Genomic DNA, 27,423 nt, shown 5'->3' with positions numbered 1-27,423 from the left:
AAAGTGAACAAGAGGATAAAGGACTCAAAATCACTGTGACAATGAATGCAACAGTGTAAAATCCTATTAGGGAAGAACTGTCATGCAGAAAACCTATCTATGTGGTTGTTAAGAGTTAACACTGACCTGTGTGTTCTGGCCCAGCCTTGACTGACACTGCTGCTAGTTGTGCTGGCAGCCGATAGAAACATAGAAACATAGAAGACTGACGGCAGAAAAAGACCTCATGGTCCATCTAGTCTGCCCTTGTACTATTTCCTGTATTTTATCTTACAATGGATCTATGTTTCTCCCAGGCATGTTTAAATTCGGTTACTGTGAATTTACCAACCACGTCTGCTGGAAGTTTGTTCCAAGGATCTACTACTCTTTCAGTCAAATAATATTTTCTCATGTTGCCTTTGATCTTTCCCCCAACAAACTTCAGATTGTGTCCCCTTGTTCTTGTGTTCACTTTCCTATTCAAAACACTTCCCTCCTGAACCCTACTTAACCCTTTAACATATTTAATGGGCCACAATGCTGTGCTACATAATCGATCAGAAGGTTTTCAAGCCAACCTATCAACCCGAAGTTACATTCATGATTACTTTAAATCGAAAAGAGCAATTTTGGGGTGATCGTTCTCTTGTCAATGAGAACGTGGCACTTTGCAAATGGGAGCGTGTGGAAGAGGAAATGAACGAACCCTAAAATATTAAGGGGAGCGATCTGCCTGGTTGCCTCTTACCCATCGCAAAGATGAAAGTGTGACATTCTCAACAATGGCGAAAAGGGGGCAACGTACCTCCTGAAAAAGCGTAGACATTTCACAGACCAGACATGAGCTGGGGCTTTGCATTTCACATTTGTGTCTGTCGGAGAGGAAGAAATCTCGCAGCAGTGGAGTGTGAGTAAGTGCTTGGACAATACAGTTCATAAAACATGTGTTCCCAAGATTAATTAGCCCCCGCAGACCTGCATAAAAAGGAAACAAAAAGAGGAGAAGCGAACTGTGGTTCAGTTTCACACAACTGGAAGTCAGCTCAGTTCAAACTTTCAATCACAGCGAAACCAATTTCGAATCATAATAATTATTATTTCTTTTGTATTTTGTTCATCTCCTTCCACTTTAGCTTTTAAATGTTATAATAACCAAATGGCTTGAATACATATGGCAACGTGATTAGGTATTGTGATTTCCTCCCCCCCCCCCACACACACACAAAATGCGGAATGAATTTACTTTCATTGCAGAGCAAAAGCACCTAGGGCTCACTGGAGCATGTTTAAAACTAGAGCTTCTTAAATCTTTATCACTATGAGGTACAGAAGACTTGATCCTCTAAAAATTCTGCAAAAATTAAGCTTGGTGGTCCTTATTTGCACACCAGAAAGATTAAAGCGTGTCCCATGGACTGCAATACTTGGTCTCTAGCCACTGATCAACCACAATTCCCATCACAATAACCACCTCTTGGTAAGAAGCTACAGCAATTATAAGCCATCATTTGGATCTTAGTTTTTTCCTGTTAAGTAATACAGAAAAGAATGAAAATCTCAGAACATCAACAAAACTGAAGAGAGCTTTCAGCATATTCATTTTCATATATATTTTCATCCAAGATCGTTACCAACACCATCAATGCTGGAAAGCATCAAGGTTGGGGAAGGACAATTTTAAAGCATTGACCGGAGGAGCATAATATAAATTCATGTTTGTTCTGAGAATGAAAGTAAAGAGACTTCAGCTTAAATCAGGAAGGTAACAAAATATTTGGACTTTATTACATCTGAAATTCCTCTCCTTAAACATGGAACACTAATCAGAATCCCAGCGACCGGTTAGGTCCCACGGAGTTGGCCTTCTCCGGGTCCCGTCGACTAAACAATGACGTTTGGCGGGACCCAGGAGAAGAGCCTTCTCTGTGGCAGCCCCGACCCTCTGGAACCAGCTCCCCCCGGAGATTAGAACTGCCCCCACCCTCCTTGCCTTTCGTAAAGTTCTTAAGACCCATCTCTGCCGTCAGGCATGGGGGAACTGACACATCTCCCCCGGGCTTATACAATTTATACATGGAATGTTTGTGTGTGTGTGTGTGTTTGCTTTTAATAATGGGTTTTTTAGTGTTTTTAAATTATTAGATTTGTTCTTACATTGTTCTTGTTATTGTTGTGAGCCGCCCCGAGTCTACGGAGAGGGGCAGCATACAAATCTAATTATTAATAATAATAATAATAATAATAATAATAATAATGGATGTAGATGACCAGCCTGAAGATTGGCAAATTCTTACCTCTCCAAAGCAATATAACTAAAATTTTGAGATGACTCATAATATTAAATGGCCTTGCATATGCAGAAATATTTCTGAACAGCCTTTCATCTTCCTTTCCCAAGCAGGTATGTGTTTCTGTTGCTAGGATACTGCAGACTAAGTACAGTGAATCACTATACTGGACAACCTATTAACTATTGATACAGAAGCCGTCCTAAAATCACTGGCATTAATGCAACGCTATCATCTTATCAGCCCAGCAAACTACCTCTTATTTTCAGCAAGAAATTGCTTTGCTTAACTTTTATCTAAGCAGTTAATTTTTATTACAATTTGCGGCGTAAATATTGAGAATGCATTTTTAGCTCATGAATGGAATCTGTCATATTTAGAAAGTGTGCAGTACCAGACATGGCATGTTGTGGATTTGCACGTTAATTGTACCGAGGCAGAAATATAGAAACTGTGTGTTATAAGCAAAAAGTAATGCTATCTCTATTAAAACACCCCAAATTCCCCAAAAAGAAACAATTCAAAATATGTTACGCAAGACAAGACGCTAGTGCATCACTTAATACACTGTGCTTACTGACTGTAAATCTGGAAAATAGATTTGAATAAAGAGTGAAAGTTTATTTCTTTCTTTTAATAGCACAGGTAGTCCTCAACCTATGATCACCATTCAGTGTCCTATGTTTGGACTGCAGTGTGTATGGTAGACAAGTGCCCACAAAGAAACAAATATCCTTGCCACCAATGAGGCTGCTGTAACCACAACTGAAGCATAACTGCTATAGTTTTAGTATCACTGATTTAAGTTATGAGTCTCTCTAATGATGGGAAATGGCAGAAGAAACAACAAAAGACAATAGGATTAAGACAAGGTTTAATATAAAGGTTAATGAAAGACTACGTCAAATGATTTTCGATTTAAGAAATAGAGAGGAGATAGAGAAGAAGAAAAAGTAAGATAATAGAGAAGGCCAGCTGCATTTTTAGCGTTGTTTCTTGATTGCAAGTATGTAAAAAAATCTAAAAACAAAGAAGTGAAATATACATTACAAATTAAACGCAAGAGATTTGAAAGAAAAATAATCCATCCAGTTCTGTAAATGGCCAACAGATGGCAGTACTGATATCTCCAAAGCTCTGGTATGTTTTTTAGCATCTCTTCTTTCACTTCAATGGGTGGGAATTATGTTACATGCTATGACTGAATTTTTGATTGGCAGAGGAGTACTTCCAATCAAAATTCACCACCAAATACAGGTTTGGGATGATGGTAAGAGCATGTGAATACTATGCATCCCTAGACCAAAAATATCAAAGATGATGAACCAGCCAGCTGGAGTTTGTAGGTTCAAGAACAAAGTGGACAATGTGTGACAATAACCAAATGGTTTACCAGGAGAAAAGTTGAGTGACTGATTAAGGACCATTGATGGATCATTTGAAGAGAAACTGCTGTCAGACATGGCATTTCTTAGGAACACAGGGGTGGGGTTACATTATTGACGTTCTCCAATCTTGGAAGGTTTGTGGATGAGGGCTTCCTGGCAATGCTAGTGGCAGAGATGAAAACTTCAAGAGGTGAAGTTGGCCAGCAATTACTGTCATGCTATAGGAAGGAAGCTGAGGCTGACAGCCACCTTAACATAGGATCATTGTTGCAAGCCAGAATAGAAGAATTGTTTTTTATCTATCTATCTATCTATCTATCTATCTATCTATCTATCTATCTATCTATCTATCTATCTATCTATCTATCTATCTATCGGATTTGTATGCCGCCCCTCTCCGCAGAGGGGCGGCCAACAACAGCAGTAAAACAATATATAACAAAATCCAATACTAAAAACAGTTAAAAAACCCATTATATAAAAACCAATCATACATACAGACATACCATACATAAAATTGTGAAGGCCTAGGGGGAAAGTGTATCTTAGTTCCCCCATGCCTGGTGGCAGAGGTGGGTTTTAAGCAGCTTACGAAAGGCAAGGAGGGTGGGGGCAATTCTAATCTCTGGGGGGAGTTGGATCCAGAGGGCCAGGGCCGCCACAGAGAAGGCTCTTCCCCTGGGTCCCGCCAAGCGACATTGTTTGGTTGACAGGACCCGGAGAAGATCCACTCTGTGGGACCTAACTGGTTGCTGGGATTCGTGCGGCAGAAGGCGGTCCCTGAGATAATCTGGTCCGGTGCCATGAAGGGCTTTATAGGTCATAACCAACACTTTGAATTGTGATCGGAAACTGATCGGCAACCAATGCAGACTGCGAAGTGTTGCTGTAACATGGGTCTATTTGGGAAAGCCTGTGATTGCTCTCGCAGCTGCATTCTGCACGATCTGAAGTTTCCGAACACTTTTCAAAGGTAGCCCCATGTAGAGAGCGTTACAGTAGTCGAGCCTCGAGGTGATGAGGGCATGAGTGACTGTGAGCAGTGACTCCGGATTCCAGATAGGGCCGCAACTGGTGCACCAGGCGAACCTGGGCAAACGCCCTCCTCTCCACAGCTGAAAGATGTTTCTCTAATGTGAGCTGTGGATCGAGGACGCCCAGGTTGCGGACCCTCTCTGAGGGGGTCAATAATTCCCCCCCCCCCAGGGTAATGGATGGACAGATAGAATTGTCCTTGGGAGGCAAAACCCACAGCCACTCCATCTTGTCTGGATTGAGTTTGAGTTTGTTGACACCCATCCAGGCCCCAACAGCCTCCAGGCACCGGCACATCACTTCCACTGCTTCGTTGACTGGACGTGGAGTAGCATCACAAAGCTTCACCTGCAAAAAAAAAATTGCAAACTCCAGGCTTCGGTGGGAAAACTCATTGCTTATAATTCTTGGGGATGTAGAAAACGCTATTCAGATGGGTTTCCGTGAACCTGGACTCAACTATCAACCCAAGAGTGCCACACTGTAACATCCAAACCTTGAACACAATGATTAGACGGACTGTGAAAGCATAAGGAGGAAATTCTGCTGCAACACTGCAACATTAGGCTGACTCATACCTCCTCAGCTATCCAAGAGACGATTGTGAAATTGGATCCCATAATCTCACTCCAAATATTATAAAGGCCCCAAATCTGGCATCATGTAACTTCTATTAGTATAAGTGAAGAGAGGGACCAGGAGTGATATGATTTATTTATTTATTAGATTTGTATGCTGCCCCTCTCCGCAGACTTGGGGCGGCTCACAACAATAACAAGAACAATGTAAGAACAAATCTAATAATTTAAAAAACGCTAAAAACCCCATTATTAAAAAACAAACATACACACAAACATACCATGTATAAACTGTATAGGTCCGGGGGAGATGTGTCAGTTCCCCCATGACTGACGGCAGAGATGGGTCTTAAGAACTTTACAAAAGGCAAGGAGGGTGGGGGCAGTTTTACTCTCCGGGGGGAGCTGGTTCCAGAGGGCCGTGGCCACCACAGAGAAGGCTCTTCCCCTGGGTCCCGCCAAACGACATTGTTTAGTCGACGGGACCCGGAGAAGGCCAACTCTGTGGGACCTAACCGGTCGCTGGGATTCGTGCGGCAGAAGGCGGTCCCAGAGGTATTCTGGTCCGATGCTATGAAGGGCTTTATAGGTCATAACCAACACTTTGAATTGTGACCGGAAATTGATCGGCAACCAATGCAGACTGCGGAGTGTTGATGTGGCATGGACATACCTTGGGAAGCCCATGATTGCTCTCACAGCTGCATTCTGCACGATCTGAAGTTTCCGAACACTATATGATACCAGTTTTCTAATATTTGAGGGGCTGCCAGGGAGAGGAGGAGGGGGTCAAGCTATTCTCTCCAAAGCCCCTGAAGGCCAGACAAGGAATAGTGGACTGAAACTGATCAAGGAGAGATTCAACCTGGAAATAAGGAGACATTTTCTGACAGCGAGAGCAATCAACAGATGGAACAGAAGTTGCCTTTGGAAGCTGTGGGGCTTTCAAGAAGAGATTGGACTGCCATCTGTCAGAAATGGTGTAGGGCAGGGATGGCGAACCTACGGCATGGGTGCCAGAGGTGTCACGCGGAGCCATATCTGCTGGCACATGAGCTGTTGCCCTCATTTGGTATGTATGGTTAGTATGTGTTGTTGAATCGTTTTTTTAAATTTTAATTAGGATTTTAGTAATTGCTCGTTTCTTCTTTGACTTCTTTTTATTGTTGTCATTGTCATTGTAATTTTATATTGTTGTGAGCCACTCTGAGTCCTTCGGGATTGGGTGGCATAGAAGTGAAATTAAATAAATAATAAATAAATAGCTTAGCTCCAACGTGTACGTGTGCCGTCCAGCTGATTTTTGGCTCGCAGAGAGGCCCTGGGAGGGCATTTTTGCCTGCCAGAGAGCCTCCGGAGGGATGGGGGAGAGCATTTTTACCCTCCCCCAGCTCCAGGGAAGTCTTTGGAGCCTGGGGAGGGCAAAACACAAGCCTACTGGGCCCGCCAGAGGTTGGGAAACAGGCTGTTTCCGGCCTCTAGAGGACCTCCGGGGGGGGGAGCTGTTTTCACCCCTCCCCAGGCATTGAATTATGGGTGTGGGCACTCACACATGTGCAATAGTGCACGCTCTTTTGGCACCCGAGGAAAAAAAGGTTCTCTATCACTGGTGTAGGGTCTCCCGCTTGGGCATGGGGTTGGACTAGATGACCTATAAGGTCCCTTCCAACTCTGTTATTCTGAGAGATTACTCTGAGACCTTTTCTCCAAAGGGAAGGAATACCACAGTCATCACCTCAAATGATGAAATGAGGCGAAAAAGCCAGGATCTGACTGAAGAGTTTGTGGTGATAGACAATTTCATACAAGTAATGAAAGAATTTCCCTGTTTCATTTAGTCAGCTATCCATATTTAAAGTAAAGTTGTGGGGTGCATTACTTTTCATTCCATGCACTTATATTGAGTGTCCCCAGGGTTTGTTGGGATCAATAAATGTATAAAATAATGATCGCCAAACTGTCTTCTCCTCAAAATAAACATCATCAGTTCCATAAGCATTTCTGCACAACTTAGCTGTTAAGCCCGGACTCTCCAAACTTGGGAACTTTTAAGACTTGTGGACATCAACTCCCTGAATTCCCCAGCCAGCATGGGCGTTGAAGTCCATGAGTCTTAAAAATTCTAAAGTTGAGAGAGCTCTACTTGAAGCCTGAAAAGCTATTGCCATACCGGGAAATTGCTAAAACGGAATTAGAAGGGATATCGCAGAGCAACTCTCTTGACGATGGAATGTAACTTGATAAATAGCAGGTTGGGGGCCTCCGATTGTGATGTATAGCAAATGCAGACCTAAAGGGAAAAAGGCAACAGTGACTTGCAAATGCAGAGTCATTAAGCTTTCTGTAGTCTAACTTGCGCCAAGCTTTCTGCAGAAATTCTGGAAGCAGTTCAACTCTGCAGACCTGAACAGCCCTGAAGATCAATGGGGAAAGAGGTCTGCAATAACCTCGCACAAAATTGTCTCCCTTATTTAAAATCAACACCATACATCCTCGCATATAAGACTGTTTTTATTAATTTACCAAATGGGGCACAGAAAGAAATATATTATATATGTTTTTGTCTTATGTAGAAGGTGAAGCAGGAAGGCTAAGAATAATGACAGGTGGCACCACATAGACAATCAAGAATAAACCTGAAAAGCTCAGCAGGACCGGTCCTTGTAGGTACAGTGGTACCTCTATTTAGGAAGTTCCGTGACCAGGTTCTTAAGTAGAAAAGTTTGTAAGAAGAAACAATTTTTCTCATAGGAATCAATGTAAAAGCAAATAATGCGTGCGATTGGGGAAACCACAGGGAGGGTGGAGGCCCTGTTTCCTCCCAGGAGATTCCGAGAGAGGCCCCACAGAGGCTTCTCCCTGCATATTCTGGCCCTGTTTCCTCCCAGGAGATTCCTAGAGAGGCCCCACGGAGGCTTCTCCCTGCCTTTTCCAGTTACAGTTTCGGAGGCTCAGGTTTATAAGTGGAAAATGGTTCTTGAGACGAGGCAAAAAAAAATCTTGAACACCCGGTTCTTAACTAGAAAAGTTCACGTAAAGGCATTCTTAGGTAGAGGTACCACTGTACTTAGATGCTAGAGCAAATTGGTATTTATTTATGTATTTTATTTATTATTTAGATTTGTATGCCGCCCCTCTCCGCAGACTCCGCAGACTCCAGCACAGTTTGGAAAATTTTGGGGAAGAAGGGAAGCTTCCTCCGAACTGCACTGATAAAGCATTGAATTTTTCTCCAACAAAAATTAAAATAACCCATTATTTTCCTTGACAAGTCAGGAATCAGGAACACAAGGGATGATTAAGAACATGGTTGGGCTGAAAACAATGATAACTTTCACTAAGAATCAGCAAGAGGGTCAAGGAATTCTCCAGTTATCACCAACGTTTTAATTACTGCTTCCAATGATAATATCAGAACCACAAGTTGCAAACTTAAAGCTCAAGAAACAAAACTCCCTGCCCTATCTGTATTTTGAAGACGTCCAACTGCCCTGATTAAAAATATTTTGGTAAAGCTCTAAACAAAGAAAATATAAAAGCCTCCTGTTACCAAAGAAGGCCCGCAAGTGACAAACAAGAAGGCAAAAGATACAAAGACGAAAACGGAGAGACATGCTTGCTGAAATTAGAGGATGTTCTATCAATACCAGTTGGAATTTCATTTTCAGAGCTGATAATATATGCAAAAGAAGACATAACAGAGTGAAAATCGGATGCTCTCAATTCAGACATTAAAGCAAAAGAGTTAATGTCTTATAGGCAGAGAATATTCCAAGAGAGCTGTTGTGATGTCAGGAGGTTTTAGAGATGTGATAAATAAATAAACAAACAAACCAGCCAAGGAGATGCAGTTTCAATTTCCTATTTTTAGGTGAAATGGCGTCAACTGAGCATTCAACTAGAAATGAGGACATACATAGATTGCCGCCCCATTCATAGAAACATTTAGCAGAAAACCTTATTTGTTTAAGATATGCTTTTCCGGTTTGAACAGTTTTAGTAAAAAATGTCCCTTTTTAACCTCAGTTATCACCTACACCCACAGAACTCTTACTGCAGTATAGCAGGATTCAATTACCCTTTAAAGATTGGGGTGTTTCCTCTGGACGTGTGGAAATTAGAAGTTTTCTGAATGGTCAAATAAAGAGATAATATATAAATGTATTTCATGTTGCGCATCTTTTTGTAATAGGATGAAGATTTTATAAAGAGGAGATTTTATATTAAACTCGATTGGAGTTCTGAAGCCAGAATTAAATTTGTGCAGATGGCATCGTTAGAAAATGAGACTCACTCCTACTAAACTGACGAAATACAGTTCATACATAAATTCTTTGCTCCTTCATTCCAGTAACTCACCATATGTTGCTTATATATTCTTATCATTATTCACCATAGAGTTCATGTTTCAAAAAGTGGGAAGAAAAGAACACTGTCAGCTACTAATAGTTTTTACAAGCCAGGCCTACATATTATATATAAGTCTGTATGAAAGCATATGAAACAGTAACAATGCAATTCTTACATTTCCGGTGGTACTAAAACCAGGTATTTAGTTGCAATACTCCCTCACCATAAACAACAGGTTGTGAAAAATAAGCACCTTTGACAAGATAGGGGAATTATTATACATTTTGCTGTGATTTATGATTACTGTATAGAAGGTCCCCCCTCCCCTTTAGATCGTTGTGTTTATTCAAAGATCTAGGTAAGTTTACATTTCTTTAGCTTATAAATACCTTACTTATTCCAATTTTGTCCTAATGTCCTAAGGAGATATGCAGTCTGAAAGACAATTTTGCTGTCTATGTCAGCAGCTTTTTAAAGTTAATTTAATAAAATTAAGCAGACCGTGTTCTAACTCCCTTCCAGAAGCCCAGCAATCATGTTTAATGTTTCTACCACTGAATATTGGTACCCCATCACAGTTCCTTGGGCATTGGGTAAGACCAGGGGTGAAACCCAGCAGGTTCTGGAGATCCAGTAGCGGAAATTTTGAGTAGTTTGTAGAACCGGCAAATACCACCTCTAGATGGCGCCAGAGTGGGAAGGGAATGGGGATTTTGCAGTATCCTTCCCCTGTCACGCCCACCAAGCCACGCCACACCAATCAAGCCACCTCCATAGAACCAGTCGTTTGTTTTTACCATTGGGTAAAACACAAACAGAAAATGTGTCTTGCTTCACATTTGAAACAAAAAACACACACACCCAGAATATCCTATCAGGGTGTTTCAAATAGAGGGTTGAAAGAAACAAAATAAAAATAAAAACCTGAAGCGATTAAAATTTTTTGTCAGTACAAAACTAAAAACATTACAAGTACATATAAATCAATAGGATTTTTATACAAGTCCTTTACTTTTTATTCAGGGGCGACAAATTTATTTATTTATTTATTTATTTATTTATTTACTTACTTACTTACTTACTTACTTACTTACTTACTTACTTACTTACTTATTTGATTTTTATGCCGCCCTTCTCCTTAGACTCAGGGCGGCTTACAACATGTTAGCAATAGCACTTTTTTAACAGAGCCAGCCTATTGCCCCCACAATCCGGGTCCTCATTTGACCCACCTCGGAAGGATGGAAGGCTGAGTCAACCTTGAGCCGGTGATGAGATTTGAACCGCTGACCTACAGATCTACAGTCAGCTTCGGTGGCCTGCAGTACGGCACTCTACCTGCTGCGCCACCCCGGCTCTTTTTGTAGACAGGATGACAGTTCAAGCTAGCCAATTTACAGATAGATTGGCAAAGGGCGAAGATTTTTATTTTAAATGAAAATAAACATTAAATCCTACTAAATTTTTACAGACAAGTAACTTAATTTAAAACACTGGTCCCAATATATGCAGCAGCTCTCATTCTTTAATTAGCAATTAGTTAACAGCTATCAGCTTAAATATTCTAACACAGCTGGAAAAGCACTCTTACTTTCACTACCATGATGCGGAAGTTCCTTAAATGTTTTCAAATATTTACAAAGGCGGCTGCAAATAAAAAAAAGAAAAGAAAAGAATGGGACTGATGCTGCTTAGCTGCACGGAAGAGCATTCATTAACATTACAATAATAAAACAAAGCAAAAATCACCCACTCTTACTGCTTCGCCAGCTTCTGCTACCAATTGCCAGCGTTTAAATAAATGCAATCGCAGCCCAGGATGCAAACCAGCAAACAAATCAAATGTATTTGGGGTTTTGAGTTTCTTAAATAGACCAGGAACTCATCTTATCTACCACCATACAAATGCAGCATCATTAGTGGCCTTTGTTCACAAACTGGAAGGAAAGCTTAATTTCATGAATTATGAAAAATAGGCGAGTCATTAGGACTCTACGTGAATAATTTTTGCAAAGTGCTAAAGGGAAGCAATCCCTGCGGTCATCTGGATTCCCCCCCCCAAAAAGGGGGGGTTGTTTAGTCATGCCTGTATTGTGTTTCCCACAAGAGAGATCCTTTCTTTGCTGAGTCATGCAAAGCTGCTGGTGGAGACTCTGACATACATTATATGGCAGTGTTTTCCAACCAGTGTGCCGTGGCACACTAGTGTGCCGCGAGACATGGTCAGGTGTGCCGTGAAGCTCAGAGAGAGAAAGAAAGCAAGAGAAAGAGCGAGTGAGCGAGAAAGAGAACAAGAGAGAAAGAGAAAGAAAGCAAGAGAGAGAAAAAGAGAACAAGAGAAAGAAAGCAAGAGAGAGAAAGAGAGGGAGGGAAGGAGAGAGACAGAAAGACATAGAGGGAGGTAAGGAGGGAGAGAAAGAGAGCAAAAAATAGAGGAAGGAAGGAAGAGAAAGAAAGAGGGATGGAGAGAGAGAAAGAAAGAGGAAGAGAGAGAGAATTTTTTTGTCCAAACTTTTTTTAGGCCACCCCGCCCCGCTCAATGTGCCCCAGGGTTTCGTAAATGTAAAAAATGTGCCGCGGCTCAAAAAAGGTTGAAAATCAATGTTATATGGCAGAGATTAGCCGGAAACCAACAGTTCACATATGTTAGCTTGCTGTATCCATTTTAACTCTGGTTGTTTTCTATGAAGTAGCTACCTTTGAAAAGTGTTCGGAAACTTCAGATCGTGCAGAATGCAGCTGCGAGAGCAATCATGGGTTTCCCTAAGACCAGATTATCTCAGGGACTGCCTTCTGCTGCACGAATCCCAGCGGCCAGTTAGGTCCCACCGAGTGAGTCTTCTCCGGGTCCCGTCAACTAAACAATGCCACTTGGCGGGACCCAGGGGAAGAGCCTTCTCTGTGGCGGCCCCGGCCCTCTGGAACCAACTCCCCCCAGAGATTAGAATTGCCCCCACCCTCCTTGCCTTTCGTAAGCTACTTAAAACCCACCTCTTCCGCCAGGCATGGGGGAATTAAGACTTCTTCTCCCCCTAGGCCGTTACAACTGTATACATGGTATGTTTGTATGTATGTTTGGTTTTTATATATTAAGGGGTTTTAATTTGCTTTTAGTATTTGATTTTATTGTATATTGTTCATGATTGTTGCTAGCCGCCCCGAGTTTTCAGAGAGGGGCGGAATATAAATCCAATAAAAGTTGAAACTTGATCTGCAGCTTGCAAATTATCTTTTGCCAGGCTGTCCAATTTAGGGATGCGTCAGACTACAATTCCCACAATCCAACGCTTATATGGTAGTTGTAAGTTTAATGCATCTGGAAAGAAATTCTTTGAAAAGGGTTAAGACTACTGCACGGAAGGCCATCACCCTGAGATGTTAGTCTGCAAAAAAAGTTGCTTTTTTAAAAAATGTGTGTTAATCATTAGGCTGACAGGTTTGCACACAGCTGTTGAATCTGATTTCCTGCCACTGACTCTCTCCCAGCTATTAAGACTGTACAGCCTGTTCAGTGGTGGCGAAGAAGACCAGGGTGGAGTAGAGAAATGCATGCAATTTACTCTTTAAATAAAACAAGTTTTCTAAAGCTGATGTTCTTGGCAGGAAAGGAAAACCGAACCCCTATGAATTGGTCAGAGCCAGGTCACCTCAACTAGAAATGTGCAGTGGATCCTTATTTGAGAAGCAAGACATTCCCTTTATCCAAATTTAACTAACTGGTGACTCATTTAAGAAGCATAATCAAAAGCTGGGGCAGCGCGTTTCAGTTTGAAGTTTGTCTCCAGATAACTGAAGACAGGCACATATGCTTCTCTGACTCACATGTATCGTGTAGAAGAGATTCCGGTGGTCTAATGAACGTTTCTGCCTCAAAGGGCTGGGTTTTAAACTACTGATCCTATGGGACTGCTAAGATTTTTCAGCAATGATTTTCTTCAGAGGAAGCTTCTCGGCAGCAATTCTGGAATGCATGAGCAAGCTTCACCATCACTGAGACATCTAATAGGATTCGGTCCTATTAAGTGAATAGAATAGAATAGAATAGAATAGAATGGAATGGAACGGAACAGAATAGAATTCTTTATTGACCAAGTGTGTTTGGGCACACAAGGAATTTGTCTTTGGTGAATATGCGCTCAGTATTTATTTATTTGTTTGTTTATTTGTTTGTGTATTTATTTATTGGGTTTGTATGCCGCCCTTCTCCGAGGACTCAGGGCGGCTAACAACACTGGCAAAAAACAGAATGTAAAAATCCAATACTACAACAGCTAAAAACCCTTGTTATAAAATCAATCATACAAACAAAGATACCATGCATAAATTGTAGAAGCCTAGGGGGAAAGATTATCTTAGTTCCCCCATGCCTGACGGCAGAGGTGGGTTTTGAGGAGCTTACGAAAGGCAAGGAGGGTGGGGGCAATTCTAATCTCTGGGGGGAGTTGGTTCCAGAGGGTCGGGACTGCCACAGAGAAGGCTCTTCCCCTGGGCCCCGCCAACCGACATTGTTTAGTTGACGGGACCCGGAGAAGGCCCACTCTGTGGGACCTAACTGGTCGCTGGGATTCGTGCGGCAGAAGGCGGTCCCGGAGATAAACTGGCCCGGTGCCATACATAAAAAGACAAGATACATTCATCAAGAATCATAAGGTACAATCATAAGGTACAACACTTAATGATAGTCAAACAAGCAATCAAATCATGTTAGGAATCAGTCAAAATAAACCACAAGGATACAAGCAACAAAGTTACAGTCATACAGACATTTGTGAGAGGAGATGGGTAATGGGAGCAGTGAGAAGATTAATAGTAGTGCAGACTTATCTATCCATTCATTTATAGAATTATTTATTGACCAAAAGCCACACGAAGGAACTGAATAGGGTCCCTAAGAAGAAACTGCAGCTGGTCCTCAACCTACAACCATAATTGAGGCTGAAATTTCTACAGTTAAGTGAGACACTTAAGTGAGTTTGGCCCCCGTTTTACGACTTTTCTTGCCACTGTTGTGGTTAAGTGAATCACTGCAGTTGATAAGTTGGTTGTTAAATAAACCTGACTTCCTCATTGACTTTGCTTGTGAGAGCACAAAAGGGATCACGTGACCTTGGGACATAGCAACAGCCATAAGTATGAAACACTTGCCAAACACCTGATTTTTGACCACGTGACCTTGGGGATGTTGCAAATGTCATAACTCTGAAAAACCGTGATAAGTCCCAGTTTTGTAACTTTGACCTGTCACTAAACAAACTGTTGTTAAGTCGAGGACTGTCGGTATTGTAAGGCAATACTGTATGTCTAAGCCGATATGTTCTTCTGTTCTTTGTTTCCCTGTTAATTGTGGAAGATTTGTTAGATCAGGTTAAATACTCATAAAATAAATGAAAGAGTTTCTTAATTTCTTTACATTGTATGAGCAGTTCCTGAAAGAATTGGTTAGTAGATATGGATTATGATTAGATGGCTTGATTTAAACCAACCATATTGTATAGGACAGTGATTTTCAACCTTTTTTGAGCCACGGCACATTTTTTACATTTACGAAACCCTGGGGCACATTGAGCAGGTGGGGGGGGGGGGCCTAAAAAAAGTTTGGACAAAAAAATTCTCTCTCTTCCTCCCCTTCGCTCTATTTCTTTCTCCCTCCCTTTCTCTCACTTCCTTCCTCTTTCTTTCTCTCTCCACCCCTTTCTCTCTCCCTTCCTTCCTTTTTTGCTCTTTCTCTCTCTCTCCCTACGTCCCTCTATGTCTTTCTCTCTCCTTCCCTCCCCCCTCTCTCTCTTACTTTTTCTCTCTCTTTCTCTCGTTCTCTTTCTCGCTCGCTCTTTCTCTCTCTTTCTTTCTTTGTCTTTCTTTCTCTCTCTTGCTTTCTTTCTCTCTGAGCTTCGCGGCACACATGACCATGTCTCGCGGCACACTAGTGTGCCACGGCACACTGGTTGAAAAACACTGGTATAGGAAACCCAGAAAAATGAAGGTGATCAACTTAAGAACAGCACCTGCATTATAATTTTTCTTCAGATTCAGCAAGCAAGTGTCAAACTCAACTGTTTCATTCTCTGTGTTGTTGAAAAGTAAACAAAAACCCCCCAAGACGGAACAACAGAAAAGGAATGAGTATTTATTTTTAGGATTCCATCCGTTAAGGAGCGAATTTGAATTCTTTTGGGGGAGGAAAGCACTCAGAAGTCAACGAATTGTTACATTAACTTGGCATCCCTTCCTGAAGCCTGTTATCCAAGTTCTGATTTATCATTTCATCACGTAAACAGAAATCGGCAAGCAGCATCACCAAGGCACATGATCACCCCAGACCTATGAATGCAACTTAAGGGAACTGCATCCCGATCACCAGATTATAGGCAGCCTGCTGGGCAGCAAACCTGGGAGTTTTCCTTTGATCAAAAAGTCGATGTCGTCCATAGATTTCGGGGAGCCAACAAACCTCTGAGAATTCGGAAGCAGCTGTGTGATTCTTCTCTCACAGATGGCTGGTACAATGGAGCCTCCTGGAGCAGCCAGATTTCAGAAAAGCGTTCTGGCAGTTTCTGCACATGCCTTTTGGGCAGCATGCAGGAGGAGGGTGGGAAGGAAGGAAAAAAGGCACAGCAAAGCTTCATGTTTTTTCATGACTTACGTGAATCACGTACCAGAAGGAAAGGCCCCAGGTATTAGAATTACAGTGCTCCCTCGATTTTTGGGGGGGGTGCGTTCCGAGACCGCCCGCGAAAGTCGAATTTCCGTGAAGTAGAGATGCTTCCTTTCTTCCTCCCCCTCCCTCCTCCATTCCTGGGGGCTTTGCTGCAGGGGCAATGGGGGGGGGCAATCTGGGGGCTTTGCTGCGCTCTAGGGTGCAGGTGGCGGCAGCAGAGGCCGTACTACTGCTGCCGCTGCCACCGCCAATTTTGCCGCTGCCGGGCCCTTCAGCTGTTTGGCGGCTCACGGGACCTCTGCCGCCATTGCTGCCACATATCGTGCCACCACCGGGCTTCTCAGCTGTCTGGCAGCCCATGTGTCTTCTGTTGGTCGCGGCGGCGGCAGGAGGCGCAATCTGGGCAGCGGTGGCCAACAGGTGGGCCGCCAAACAGCTGAGAGGCCCAGCGGCGGCGAAATCGGTGGCAGCAAAATTGGCAGTGGCATCCCGAAAGCGGATGAGCAGCTCCCGGGATATCCCTCTGGCTTGCCCGTCAGGACACTGACCAGCCCAAACCATTGGCTCCCCTTTGCTGCTGCAGGCGGGTAGCCGCCCATCCGTCGGGCTGTCTTGTGCCTCCAAATCCAGAGGCTCGCCCATGGCCACCGAGGGCTCCTCCCAAAGCGGTGCCGGCGCCGAAAGAAGACAGGTCCAGCAAGGAGGCTGTGCCTTGGCCGCCGCTGCCCAGATTGCACCTCCTGCTGCCGCCGCGGCCAACAGAAGACACGTGGGCCGTCAAAAAGCTGAGGGGCCCTGCGGCGGCAAAATCAGTAGCAGCAAAATTGGCGGCAGTGGGTAGCAGTAAGGCTCTTCAAGTGGAGCATACCAACGCTCCGAGAATTAAAGGGGAAGGATGGGGAGGCTGGGGCGGAAGCGGAGCTTTTATTTAAAGACGGCTTCTTTAAATACATTTAAAAAATAAAAAAAATACCACAGGTTTTCAAAAAAATTATTTATTTATTTATTTATTGAAAACCCGTGGTACAGGCTTTCCGCGAAAGTCAAACCCGTGAAAGTCGAGGGACCACTGTATACCTAATTATAAGTGAAAGGACAAACCATACGCCAAACCTAAGGTCACAATTCTGCATTTTTCAAATTTAAAGAAAGGCACAGAAAAAAGAGGAGGTTTACATTTTTATGACTTACATATGTGTATAAAACACTGAAAGTTATTGTTTCATTAGTCCATTCTATTGAGAAGTTAGAAAAAAGGGGGTTAATTCAGGAGGGAGTTAAAATAGGAATGAGGGGAGGTTAAGGGTGAAAAGTATGAACATTAAAAATAAATAATGTAAAAAATAGAATTGGATTCAGGCACAAATATTTTAAATGAATGGGTTTCTGATATTGTAAATAATTTAGATAGGGGGTTCATATTGTTTCCATACAAGCCAGTTACGCGGAGAACAATCTATTTGCAGAGAAATATATATATTTTTGCCATATTGATCTGAACCAAACTGAAACTAAAAACAAGACAGTTAATTGGCATTAAATCAGAAAGAGGTTTGTTTGGCAAGAACTCTATCCATTTCTCACTAATAGAGAGGCTGTGTGGTTTTATTTAGCTTCTGTCTCATATAGACCAAATACTAATTTTGAATTACATTCATCGTAATTAACAGAAATCCATTTTCAACCATGAGCTTTTAAGAGACCAATACACTTTCACCAAAACTACAATAAAGCCTACCCTTGCTTTCTAAAGTTTAAAGTAAGACAGTGCTTCCTTTTCTTTTCTTTTACAGTGTTCCCTCGATTTCCACGGGGGATGCGTTCCGAGACCGCCCGTGAAAGTCGAATTTCCGCGAAGTAGAGATGCGGAAGTAAATACACCATTTTTGGCTATGGACAGTATCACAACCCTTCCCTTAACACTTTAACCCCCTAAATTACCATTTCTCATTCCCTTAGCAACCATTTATTCACCATTATTACTGGTACTCACCATTGAATAAGGCACTTAGTGATCCTGATATTTATAAACATAATTATTTATTAACAATAATTATTTTTTTTGTTATTTATTTGCAAAAATTATTAGTTCGGCGATGACATATGACGTCATTGGGTGGGAAAAACCGTGGTATAGGGGATATACCGCGAAGTATTTTTTAATTAATATTTTTTGAAAAACCGTGGTATAGGCTATTCGCGAAGTTCAAACCCGCGAAAATCAAGGGAACACTGTATTTCCTTTCCTTTCCTTTTGGCCCAGTTCACCAACCAGCTAATCTAAAAGTAGTCATTAAAGCATTCATCCACATGCAATTTTCAACATCCTCCCATCACCTCTGTCCTCCTGCTCAGACACTCATGCTTCCGTTTACATAATATTGAAGGATCAAACAATGTTTCTGGATGTTGTCCAGAGAACCAGAAGTAATGTCTTAATTACTTTTCAGCCTACAAAACCTTCTTGGTGCCATTTTTCGGCTGAAGAATTATTACAATATTTATTCCATTCATGTTTTCCTACCCCAGGTCATGCTGCCAAATGTCACACAGCTGCAAAAGACACCTGCCACTGTTCTGCCTCCATTGTCAGAGGCAACTCTTCCATTCCTCCTTTTATTTCCTCGGCCATCCCCCCCCCCCCTTTTTAAAGAGATCCTTCCTCTCCTCCTTTTATTTATTTTATTTTTTTGGTGAAGTAACAAATGAAAATCCCAGGTGGCTTAGCTAATTACCCTGGTACTTTGGAAGCCTAATTCTGCCTATTGTGAAAACAATAGTCTTTTGGCCACAAAGTAACTTCATATGCTAATCAGAAGCAGACTGTTCTTTAGCTAATACCTCAAGGCTGTTCAGGAAGACTTTTCATACAGAGGGAAATAAGAGGGGAAGGGTAACAATGTACAAGCTGTGCAAGGAAAGAGGAAAAAGCACACACATATACACAACATCATGCTTACATCCCTGGTATCTGAAATTAATCTGATGTGCTCATTTACATCACATGAATAAGATACAGCACAATAGGAAGAATGAACTGTTTTTTTCTCTCCCCTTTTAATTAGAAAACATTGGAAATTAATCTAACTAAAACATTATCAGGTATTCAGGCTTCCGATTTTGAATAAGGTTGATAAAGACACAGCTGTACAGTCATGTCCTGAATTAGAAGCCAGAGATTATTCAGAGCGTTATATGCAGGACCTATATAAATGTTTGCAGATTAGCTGTATTGAGTGGAAGTCAATATGCATCCTTTTAAATACACTGCCATATACTGCATATATACTGCTCAAAAAGATAAAGGGAACACTCAAAGAACACATCCCAAATCTGAATGAATGAAATATTCTCATTGAATACTTTTGTTCTGTACAAAGTTGAATGTGCACAACAGCAGGTGAAATTGATGGTCAATCAGTGTTGCTTCCTAAATGGACAGTTTGATTTCACAGAAGTTTGATTTACTTGGAGTTACATTGTGTTGTTTAAGTGTTCCCTTTATTTTTTTGAACAGTGTATAAAGTATATTATTAACAGATTTTATGGTAAACAAGCCTCAAAAAGTAATAAATGACATGGACCATGCTGCTATTACAGTTTACAACAATATACAATTTACAAAATACTTTTTTTACTCCACAATTTCCCATTTCTCTACTGTGTTTCTTCGAAAATAAGAAAGACCCTGTCTTATATTTTTTTGAATCCTGAAATACATGCTTGGCCTTATTGCCATGCACTCAAAAGCCTGATTCGGCTTGTTATCAGGGGAGGTCTTATTTGGGGGGAAATTGGGTAGTTCATTGCATGAAATTCTTACCAAAGAAATACTCCTCTCTCTCTTCCCAGGAACATCAATCTCTCATCACTCTTTTCAATTAAAATGCTCTTGGCCAAAGTTTATTTATTTTTTAATAAAGAAATTGTATCAGACTCCCGGTATTTGTATTGCTCGTTTCCCATTTCTACAAATCTGACCTGAAGGTATGTCAGAACAGCACATATTCCAAGAGATCACACCACAAATCTTCCTGAATATATAACAAAGTTCTTCAAATATTTGTAATAATTTCTAGAAGGGAGGGGTACCTTTTCACAGCCACTGTACCCTGGAATAGTATCTCCCTATTTGCCGTGATCCGGAAATCCCTCTGCTGATTAGGAAGTAAAAGTACCATATTTTTCGGACTGTAAGATGGGCCTTTTCACTCCCTAAGAGGGTGAAAATTTGTGTGCATCTTATATACCAAATGTAACCCTATCCACCTGCCCCCCACCCACCAATTGGAGGTTTTTCACCTCCGTGTGTCATATTTTCGGGCGGTTCCAGGCTGCAGGGATCCTCACTTCCACTTCGAGGTTAAAAATAATCCCTATCACCCTATGGGCATTTAACTTATGACGTATAAAGCCCTTCATGGCATCGGACAAGAATATCTCCGGGACCGCCTTCTGCCGCATGAATCCCAGCGACCGGTTAGGTCCCACAGAGTTGGCCTTCTCCGGGTCCCGTCGACTAAACAATGTCATTTGGCGGGACCCAGGAGAAGAGCCTTCTCTGTGGCGGCCCCGACCCTCTGGAACCAGCTCCCCCTAGAAATCAGAGTTGCCCCCACCATCCTTGCCTTTCGCAAGCTCCTTAAAACCCACCTCTGTCCTCCGGCATGGGGGAACTGAAATTTTTTCCCTTCCCCCTAGGCTTATAGAATTTATACATGGTATGCTTGTTTGTATGATTGGTCTCTTAAATTGGGGGTTTTTAGATTATTTTTTAATATTAGATTTGTTACATTGTTTTCTTTATTGTTGTTAGCCGCCCAGAGTCTTCGGAGAGCGGCGGCATACAAATCTAATAAATAATAATAATAATAATAACTGGTGTGGGTGGGGTGGGGGATGATTTTCATGGGGGCAGAAGAGGGACTTTGCACCGAAGGCTCTGCTCCCGAGACATCCCCGTCTTTCTACCTATAGCCACAGGCATTGAGACCCTGGCTTTCTCGCAGCAAGGTTGGATAGAGGCACAGCAGTTCAATCTTCCAGGAAGCTGCCATCTCATAAACACATTGCTGGGTTTTCCAGCAAGCCCCCTGCACCTTTGTTGCCTTGGCTGGAACATGATTCCTGAAGAGGGAGGTTGGGACTCATTTGGCGCCTAGTGCTGGCTTAGCAGCTGGAGGGGTTTCTCCCCCTCTATTCTTCCCATTACGAACTTTCCTGGATGGAGAACCACACAGAACGGTCCCCCAGCAGCTGGCCTGCAAAGACTGCTTGATCAGAATTGGGGAGGACGTATCCCCACATTCCACGCTCTCTTCCCCACCGCTGGGCTTTCCAAACGGGACTTCCAACCTCCTGTTTCGGGAATCAGGCTCCAACCGAAGCAGGGAAGGTGTGTGTGGGGGTGGGGGGGTGGGGGGTTGTTTGCTGTGTTTATGAAATGGCAGAGTCCAGGAGGACTGGAATGCTGCGTCTCTATCAGCTTTCAATGCCTACAGCTATAGGTAGGAAGACAGGGGTGTCCCAGGAGTGGAGTCTTCAGTTTATTTATTATTTTATTATTATTATTTATTAGATTTGTATGCCGCCCCTCTCTGTAGACTCGGGGCGGCTCACAACAATAACAAGAACAATGTAAGCACAAATCTAATAATTTAAAAAACGCTAAAAACCCCATTATTAAAAGCAAACATACACACAAACATACCATGTATAAACTGTATAGGTCCGGGGGAGATGTCTCAGTTCCCCCATGCCTGACGGCAGAGATGGGTCTTAAGAACTTTATGAAAGGCACGGAGGGTGGGGGCAGTTCTAATCTCCGGGGGGAGCTGGTTCCAGAGGGTCGGGGCCGCCACAGAGAAGGCTCTTCTCCTGGGTCCCGCCAAACAACATTGTTCAGTGCCAAATCTCTCTTCTTCCCCCATGAAAATTACCCCCATTGCACCCACCCATTCCAGTTAAATGCCCGTAGTGTGACAGGGCTTGTTTGAAACGGATAGAAAGATCTGTGCAGCTCGTTATCAAAATCCGAATAGAAGGGAGGATGCTGTTGATCCTGATGCTGGTAGGCAGAGGCAGAATTGGGGTTTTTTTTTGTTTTGCTCCCCTCAAATTAAGGTGCGCCTTATACTCCGGTGCGTCTTATATTCCGAAAAATACGGTAGCTCCTTAATTATGTATGAAAGTAAAGTTTTTGCCCCAAGGTGCATCACTTGAAACTTACTTACATTGAACTGCATTTGCCATTTTGCTGCCCATTCACCCAGTTTGGGGAGATTCTTGTGAAGCTCTTCAAAATCCGATTTAAGTTTTCACTATCCTGAAAAAGTTGGGGTTATCAACAAACTTTGCCAACTTTCTATTCACTCCTAATGTCAGACCATTTTAAGTATAAGCTGACCCCTCTAGAAAACACCATGTCCTGCTTAATTCTGCTTTGATATCTATGCATTCCCACTCTGCCTCCTGAGCCTGACTCACAGGGTAAATAGCCTAGGCCAGGGGTAGGCAAAGTTGTCTCTTCTATGACATGTGGACTTCAACTCCCAGAATTCCTGAGCCAATCATGCTAGCTGAGGAATTATGGGAGTTGAAGTCCACATGTCATGGAAGAACCAACTTTGCCTACCCCTGGCCTAGCCTACAAGTGCTACCTTTACTTAAGGTGGGATTAGAAATCTGGCTGAAATAGCTCCGTACAGGTAATTCACAATTTACAACCACAACTGAGCCCAAAGTTTCTATGGCTGAGTGAGAAAGTTGCTAAGTGAGTTTTGCTCCATTTTATTTATTTAGTTTTATTTATTCATTCATTTTTTTTAAGGCCGCCCTTCTCCTTAGACTCAGGGCGGCTTACAACATGTTAGCAATAGCGCTTTTTTAACAGAGCCAGCATATTTCCTTCACAATCCAAGTCCTCATTTGACCCACCTCGGAAGGATGGAAGGCTGAGTCAACCTTGAGTCGGTGATGAGATTTGAACTGCTGACCTGCAGATCTAGCAGTCAGCTTTAGTGGCCTGCAGTACTGCACTCTACCCACTGCACCACCTTGCCACATCTGTAAGGGAATCCCAGAAGCTCTTAAATTAGTAACATGGTTGATATGTGACTCTGGCTTCCCTGTTGACTTTGCTTACCAGCAGCTCTAAAAAGGGGATTGTGTGACAATGGGACACAGCAACAATCATAAATATGAATCGGCTGCCAAGCACCCAAATTTCGATCACGTGACCCTGGGGATGCTGCAATGACCACAAGTCACTTTTTTCAGTGCCGCTGTAACTTTGAATGGTTCCTAAATGAACTGTTATAAGTTGAGGACCACCTGTATTTTTTTTTAAAAAATACTTATATACAATCTACTTGTTCTTTCATGCCTATGGATCCCAGACAAACTAAATACTTCTTGAGACTCTCAAATAACTCTAAAGGATTAATGAAAAAGGCTTACATTTATTATTATTAAATGTGCGTATTGCTGGGAAATATTCAACCAATATTGAAGGAAACCCAGTTAGTTCTTAGGATGTGGATGGAGCTAGATTGCTGATGTGTATTTCTGAATGAATTCAGTAAGAAACACAAGATACAGTCGCCCTGAGTCCTTTTGGAGTGGGCGGCATATGAATATAAACAATAAATACCAATGAGGGAAAAAAATGAGTTTTAGGGGTAGATAGCCACCAGACATGGGGAATACTGGACACTTTAATTGCTCACAGAGTGAAAATATAAGCAATTTATCTGAGTATGCTTACTTCAGTCCTAATAAATAAAAATTCATACAATCCATATTCATGGATAAAACTCCAAGTTTCATTCAAGTAAAATGTGTAACTGACATAAGGATAATACAAATGATTAAATATTTTGCATGCAGAAGAATGAAGAATTTATCTTATTCTTTTTATTCTGGATTCCTCACCTCATCACACATTCCTGAATGTAGGGATTTACTATTTTAAGGAAAGCTAGAAACCTTTCAACGAAAGTCAAAACAGCCAGCAGAAGAAGCAAGCAAAGTGGTTTCATTGTTCAGTGATCCCACTCAGACTTTCAATTCATCAAAGTACAATCTTGTCCAGTGCTACTGACTTGACACATGGCTGGACTTTCCTTACAATAGTGGAACATTCGGTAGAGAACTCTGTCCAAAGTTTCCTAGTGGCATATGAAATTCATTATTTCCACCAACTTTTCATCATTTTCAGCATACAGGCATGGCTTCATAAACCACTTTCCCAAGGCAGTGAGTTTAACTTTTGTCTTCAGAACTGAGATCTACCTAACTCCAAGGCTGTAGTATTTTTATGTTATTTGGATTCCAAAGTTGCAAAAACATGAGAAAAAAATTGAATATATACCTTACTTACTGTAGTTTGAAAGTGTATAATGCCGAAGCAGTTAAACCCAAGTAGAATTAAGTCCCACCCTGCCCACAAGGGATTTATGAAGAAAAATAGGAACAGCAAGACAAGAGAGAAATTGGATGAAATATAAGGGGAGGGGAGGGGAGGAGGGGAGGAGGGGAGGAGGGGAGGGAGGAAAGAAGGAAGGAAGGAAGGAAGGAAGGAAGGAAGGAAGGAAGGAAAGACTTTGCTCTTTTTCAGTTTTTTTCCTTTGGTGAAATAATACATTGATAAGGTCACAACAAAGCATCTGAGCAACAAAAATATGTCAGACCAAATAAAAGATGAAAGAATAAAAACATAAATCATTTGGAAAGAGTATGAGAGGATCATAAAACAGGAGAGAGAAAAGGGACAAATAGATATCACCATAGTGATAAGTAAAACAAACAAAATTAGCTCCCTTCAAAGTATTAACAATATCCAAGTCTCCAACTTTGAAGACTGACTGTATCAATCTTTTGGTATACGAAAGTAAAAGTGCAATACGTGGGAAATCAATACATCAATACATAAAAGTATGAATATTAATCCTTGCTTAATGACCAGTTCTGCCAATAAGTGGGAAATACCATGGTGAGGACTGGGATAGAACTACTCAGTTTCACATCTTGAGACTGTGTTTGCCTCCTAACCATTCCCCCTTGCTTTAGAAAGCTGTTGTGTCTGGGCCTGCTTACTCTCTTGTATACATCAAAAGCGATGCAATGTGTCACAGCCTTTGTAATCCCTCTTTAATCTCTCTGCCCCACACAGGAGAGTCAGACAAGGAGACTACAGAAACCTCTGACTTCCTTTTGCGGAATGGAAAGATTGGAAAGAAAGAGGTTTCAAGAGAGCACTGCAAACTTGTATAGTATTCCCGTGGCTCCCAAGCCTGTATGATCACATTGCTTTTGATGAGCAGAAGAGCAGCTTGCTCTCTTGTAATCCCTTTCTCTCAACTCTTTCTTACTCTGCAAAGGGGAAAAGGAAGGAACACATCAGATACAGACCAAGGTGCATTGATTGTAATGGCAATCACGTGATTGGGGGACGCTGCAAAGATCATACATGGTCTGTCAAGTTATTTTTTTAGCAGCACTGTAACCTCAGTCACTGAATGAATAGTTGGTAAGTGGGACTACCTGTCATTCTGCATATGATTGTAGAATTTAGTGAGGAGTGCAATTCTCTCCCTTACCTATGGTACAGTTTGTGGTTATTTTTCGTCGCTTGGGGTTATGTCGAAGCAGCTCTAACTCTCGTTTGGTTGGCTCCCAAGTTGAATACTTCTCTCCAATACCTGGATAATGAAAAGAAATATAGGACTGTATTTCAGAAGACTGCTTGTAGCTATAAGGATACTTTGGAATGCAAACTGCACCACTCAATAAATAGCTTCTCCTATATATTTCCTCTATGGTTCTGACCTTCTAAATATATTTCCATAAAGGTGTGTTTAAAACATACAAGACTTATTGCTTGGACTGTATTGGCATTTTAACCATGTTTAAAGTAACAATTTATTCTCCTTTTCTTATTTCTAGCAGTGGATGAAAATACTGTTAAATTAAAAACACAATAACAGCTTGCCCTTCATATAGCTTGTTCTTTTGAGTTAAGACAGCTATGCTGTCGGTGAAACAAACCCCGAAGCATGAGCTTTGTGCAGAGATGTTTTAAAAATATAATGACAACAGCAAAAAATAAATAATCCAATTCATTAGGCAGCTAGCTATGTGCTATTTTGAAAAGCTGATGTATAGAACTAATACAATGTGGGTAATATTCAAACCATTTCCTTAGTATGTGAAAACTAATATCCCTCTCAGTCTGTCTCTGCAATCTGGATCATAAATGATATAGGCTGAGAGCCAAAGAACTTTGCAATTAATTCTTTAAGGTTCCTGAAGCTTATCTGCCTGAAAGAACAGCTCCCAAGTCTGGCAAGTCTGTTTTTACAGTTTCAAAGAGTTAAAATATGAAAGGAAAGGTAGCTATTCTACTGGGCAATTACTGTACATATCCACTGAGCATAAGCAGCTCTTTGGATCCTGTTTGTAAATTTTAGTTAACAATGTGTTGCTGAAAAACAGATGATAGTTAATCTGTCTCTGAGAATGTGTGTGTATATCTACATGTATGTAGGTGTGTGCGTGGCATGCACACTCTGGGTATGAATTTGCTTGGAAGAGTTAACTATTTGGGGAAAGGAGAGGAATGGGTCATCTTGGCAGCTTCCTGAGTCTAATTATTATAATCAGAGATGTTAGTAAAACAGATGAATAAAATGATACCTGTTGGCCATTTAAAATTTCAATCTGATACACCAATAATGTAATTGTATATATGACTATGCAAATAAAAGATACATGATCTTGTAAATAAATGAAAAAAATAATCTGCATTCTCACACATGCCTCAAAAGAGGGGAGGGTTACACTTCCTCTCAAATAACAAGAATCTCCAATTTTTTCTATTACTACTAAGCTAATATTCTAACCACCAAAAGGAAAATATAACTTATAGGAAATCAAGCTAAAATAGGTTTCCATTAAATATTGGATGGAATAACTATAAACAAATACAATATAAATTCTTCATTTGAATGAGGCGCTATTACCACGACAGATTAAAAAGACTCAGCTACAGTCTTCAGCAAAGCTTTTCAAAAATTGAGGGTTCACAAGAAACCCACCGGCTCTTTCAAAGGACCAGTTCGTTAACTTTTTGAAATCTTTTAAAATTA

At 41.6% G+C, this 27,423-nt stretch overlaps 1 protein-coding gene across 3 annotated transcripts in view; it reads right to left on the bottom strand.

The window, feature by feature from the left end:
* LOC139155575 (ubiquitin carboxyl-terminal hydrolase 22-A) overlaps positions 1-27,423 on the bottom strand; it is a 67,173-nt gene that overhangs the window by 21,318 nt on the left and 18,432 nt on the right. For all 3 annotated transcript variants that reach the window (XM_070730766.1, XM_070730767.1, XM_070730765.1), the window contains 2 exons: positions 25,876-25,977; positions 788-957 (listed from right to left, as the gene is read on the bottom strand). In XM_070730766.1, the coding sequence (XP_070586867.1) occupies positions 788-957; positions 25,876-25,977 (272 nt within the window). The remainder of the gene's footprint in view (positions 1-787; positions 958-25,875; positions 25,978-27,423) is intronic.

The sequence above is a fragment of the Erythrolamprus reginae genome, unplaced genomic scaffold (assembly GCF_031021105.1).
Source record: "Erythrolamprus reginae isolate rEryReg1 unplaced genomic scaffold, rEryReg1.hap1 H_3, whole genome shotgun sequence".
NCBI lineage: Eukaryota > Metazoa > Chordata > Lepidosauria > Squamata > Dipsadidae > Erythrolamprus > Erythrolamprus reginae.
The sequence above is the reverse complement of the archived record's forward strand: the minus strand, read 5'-3'. Positions and strand labels throughout refer to the sequence as shown.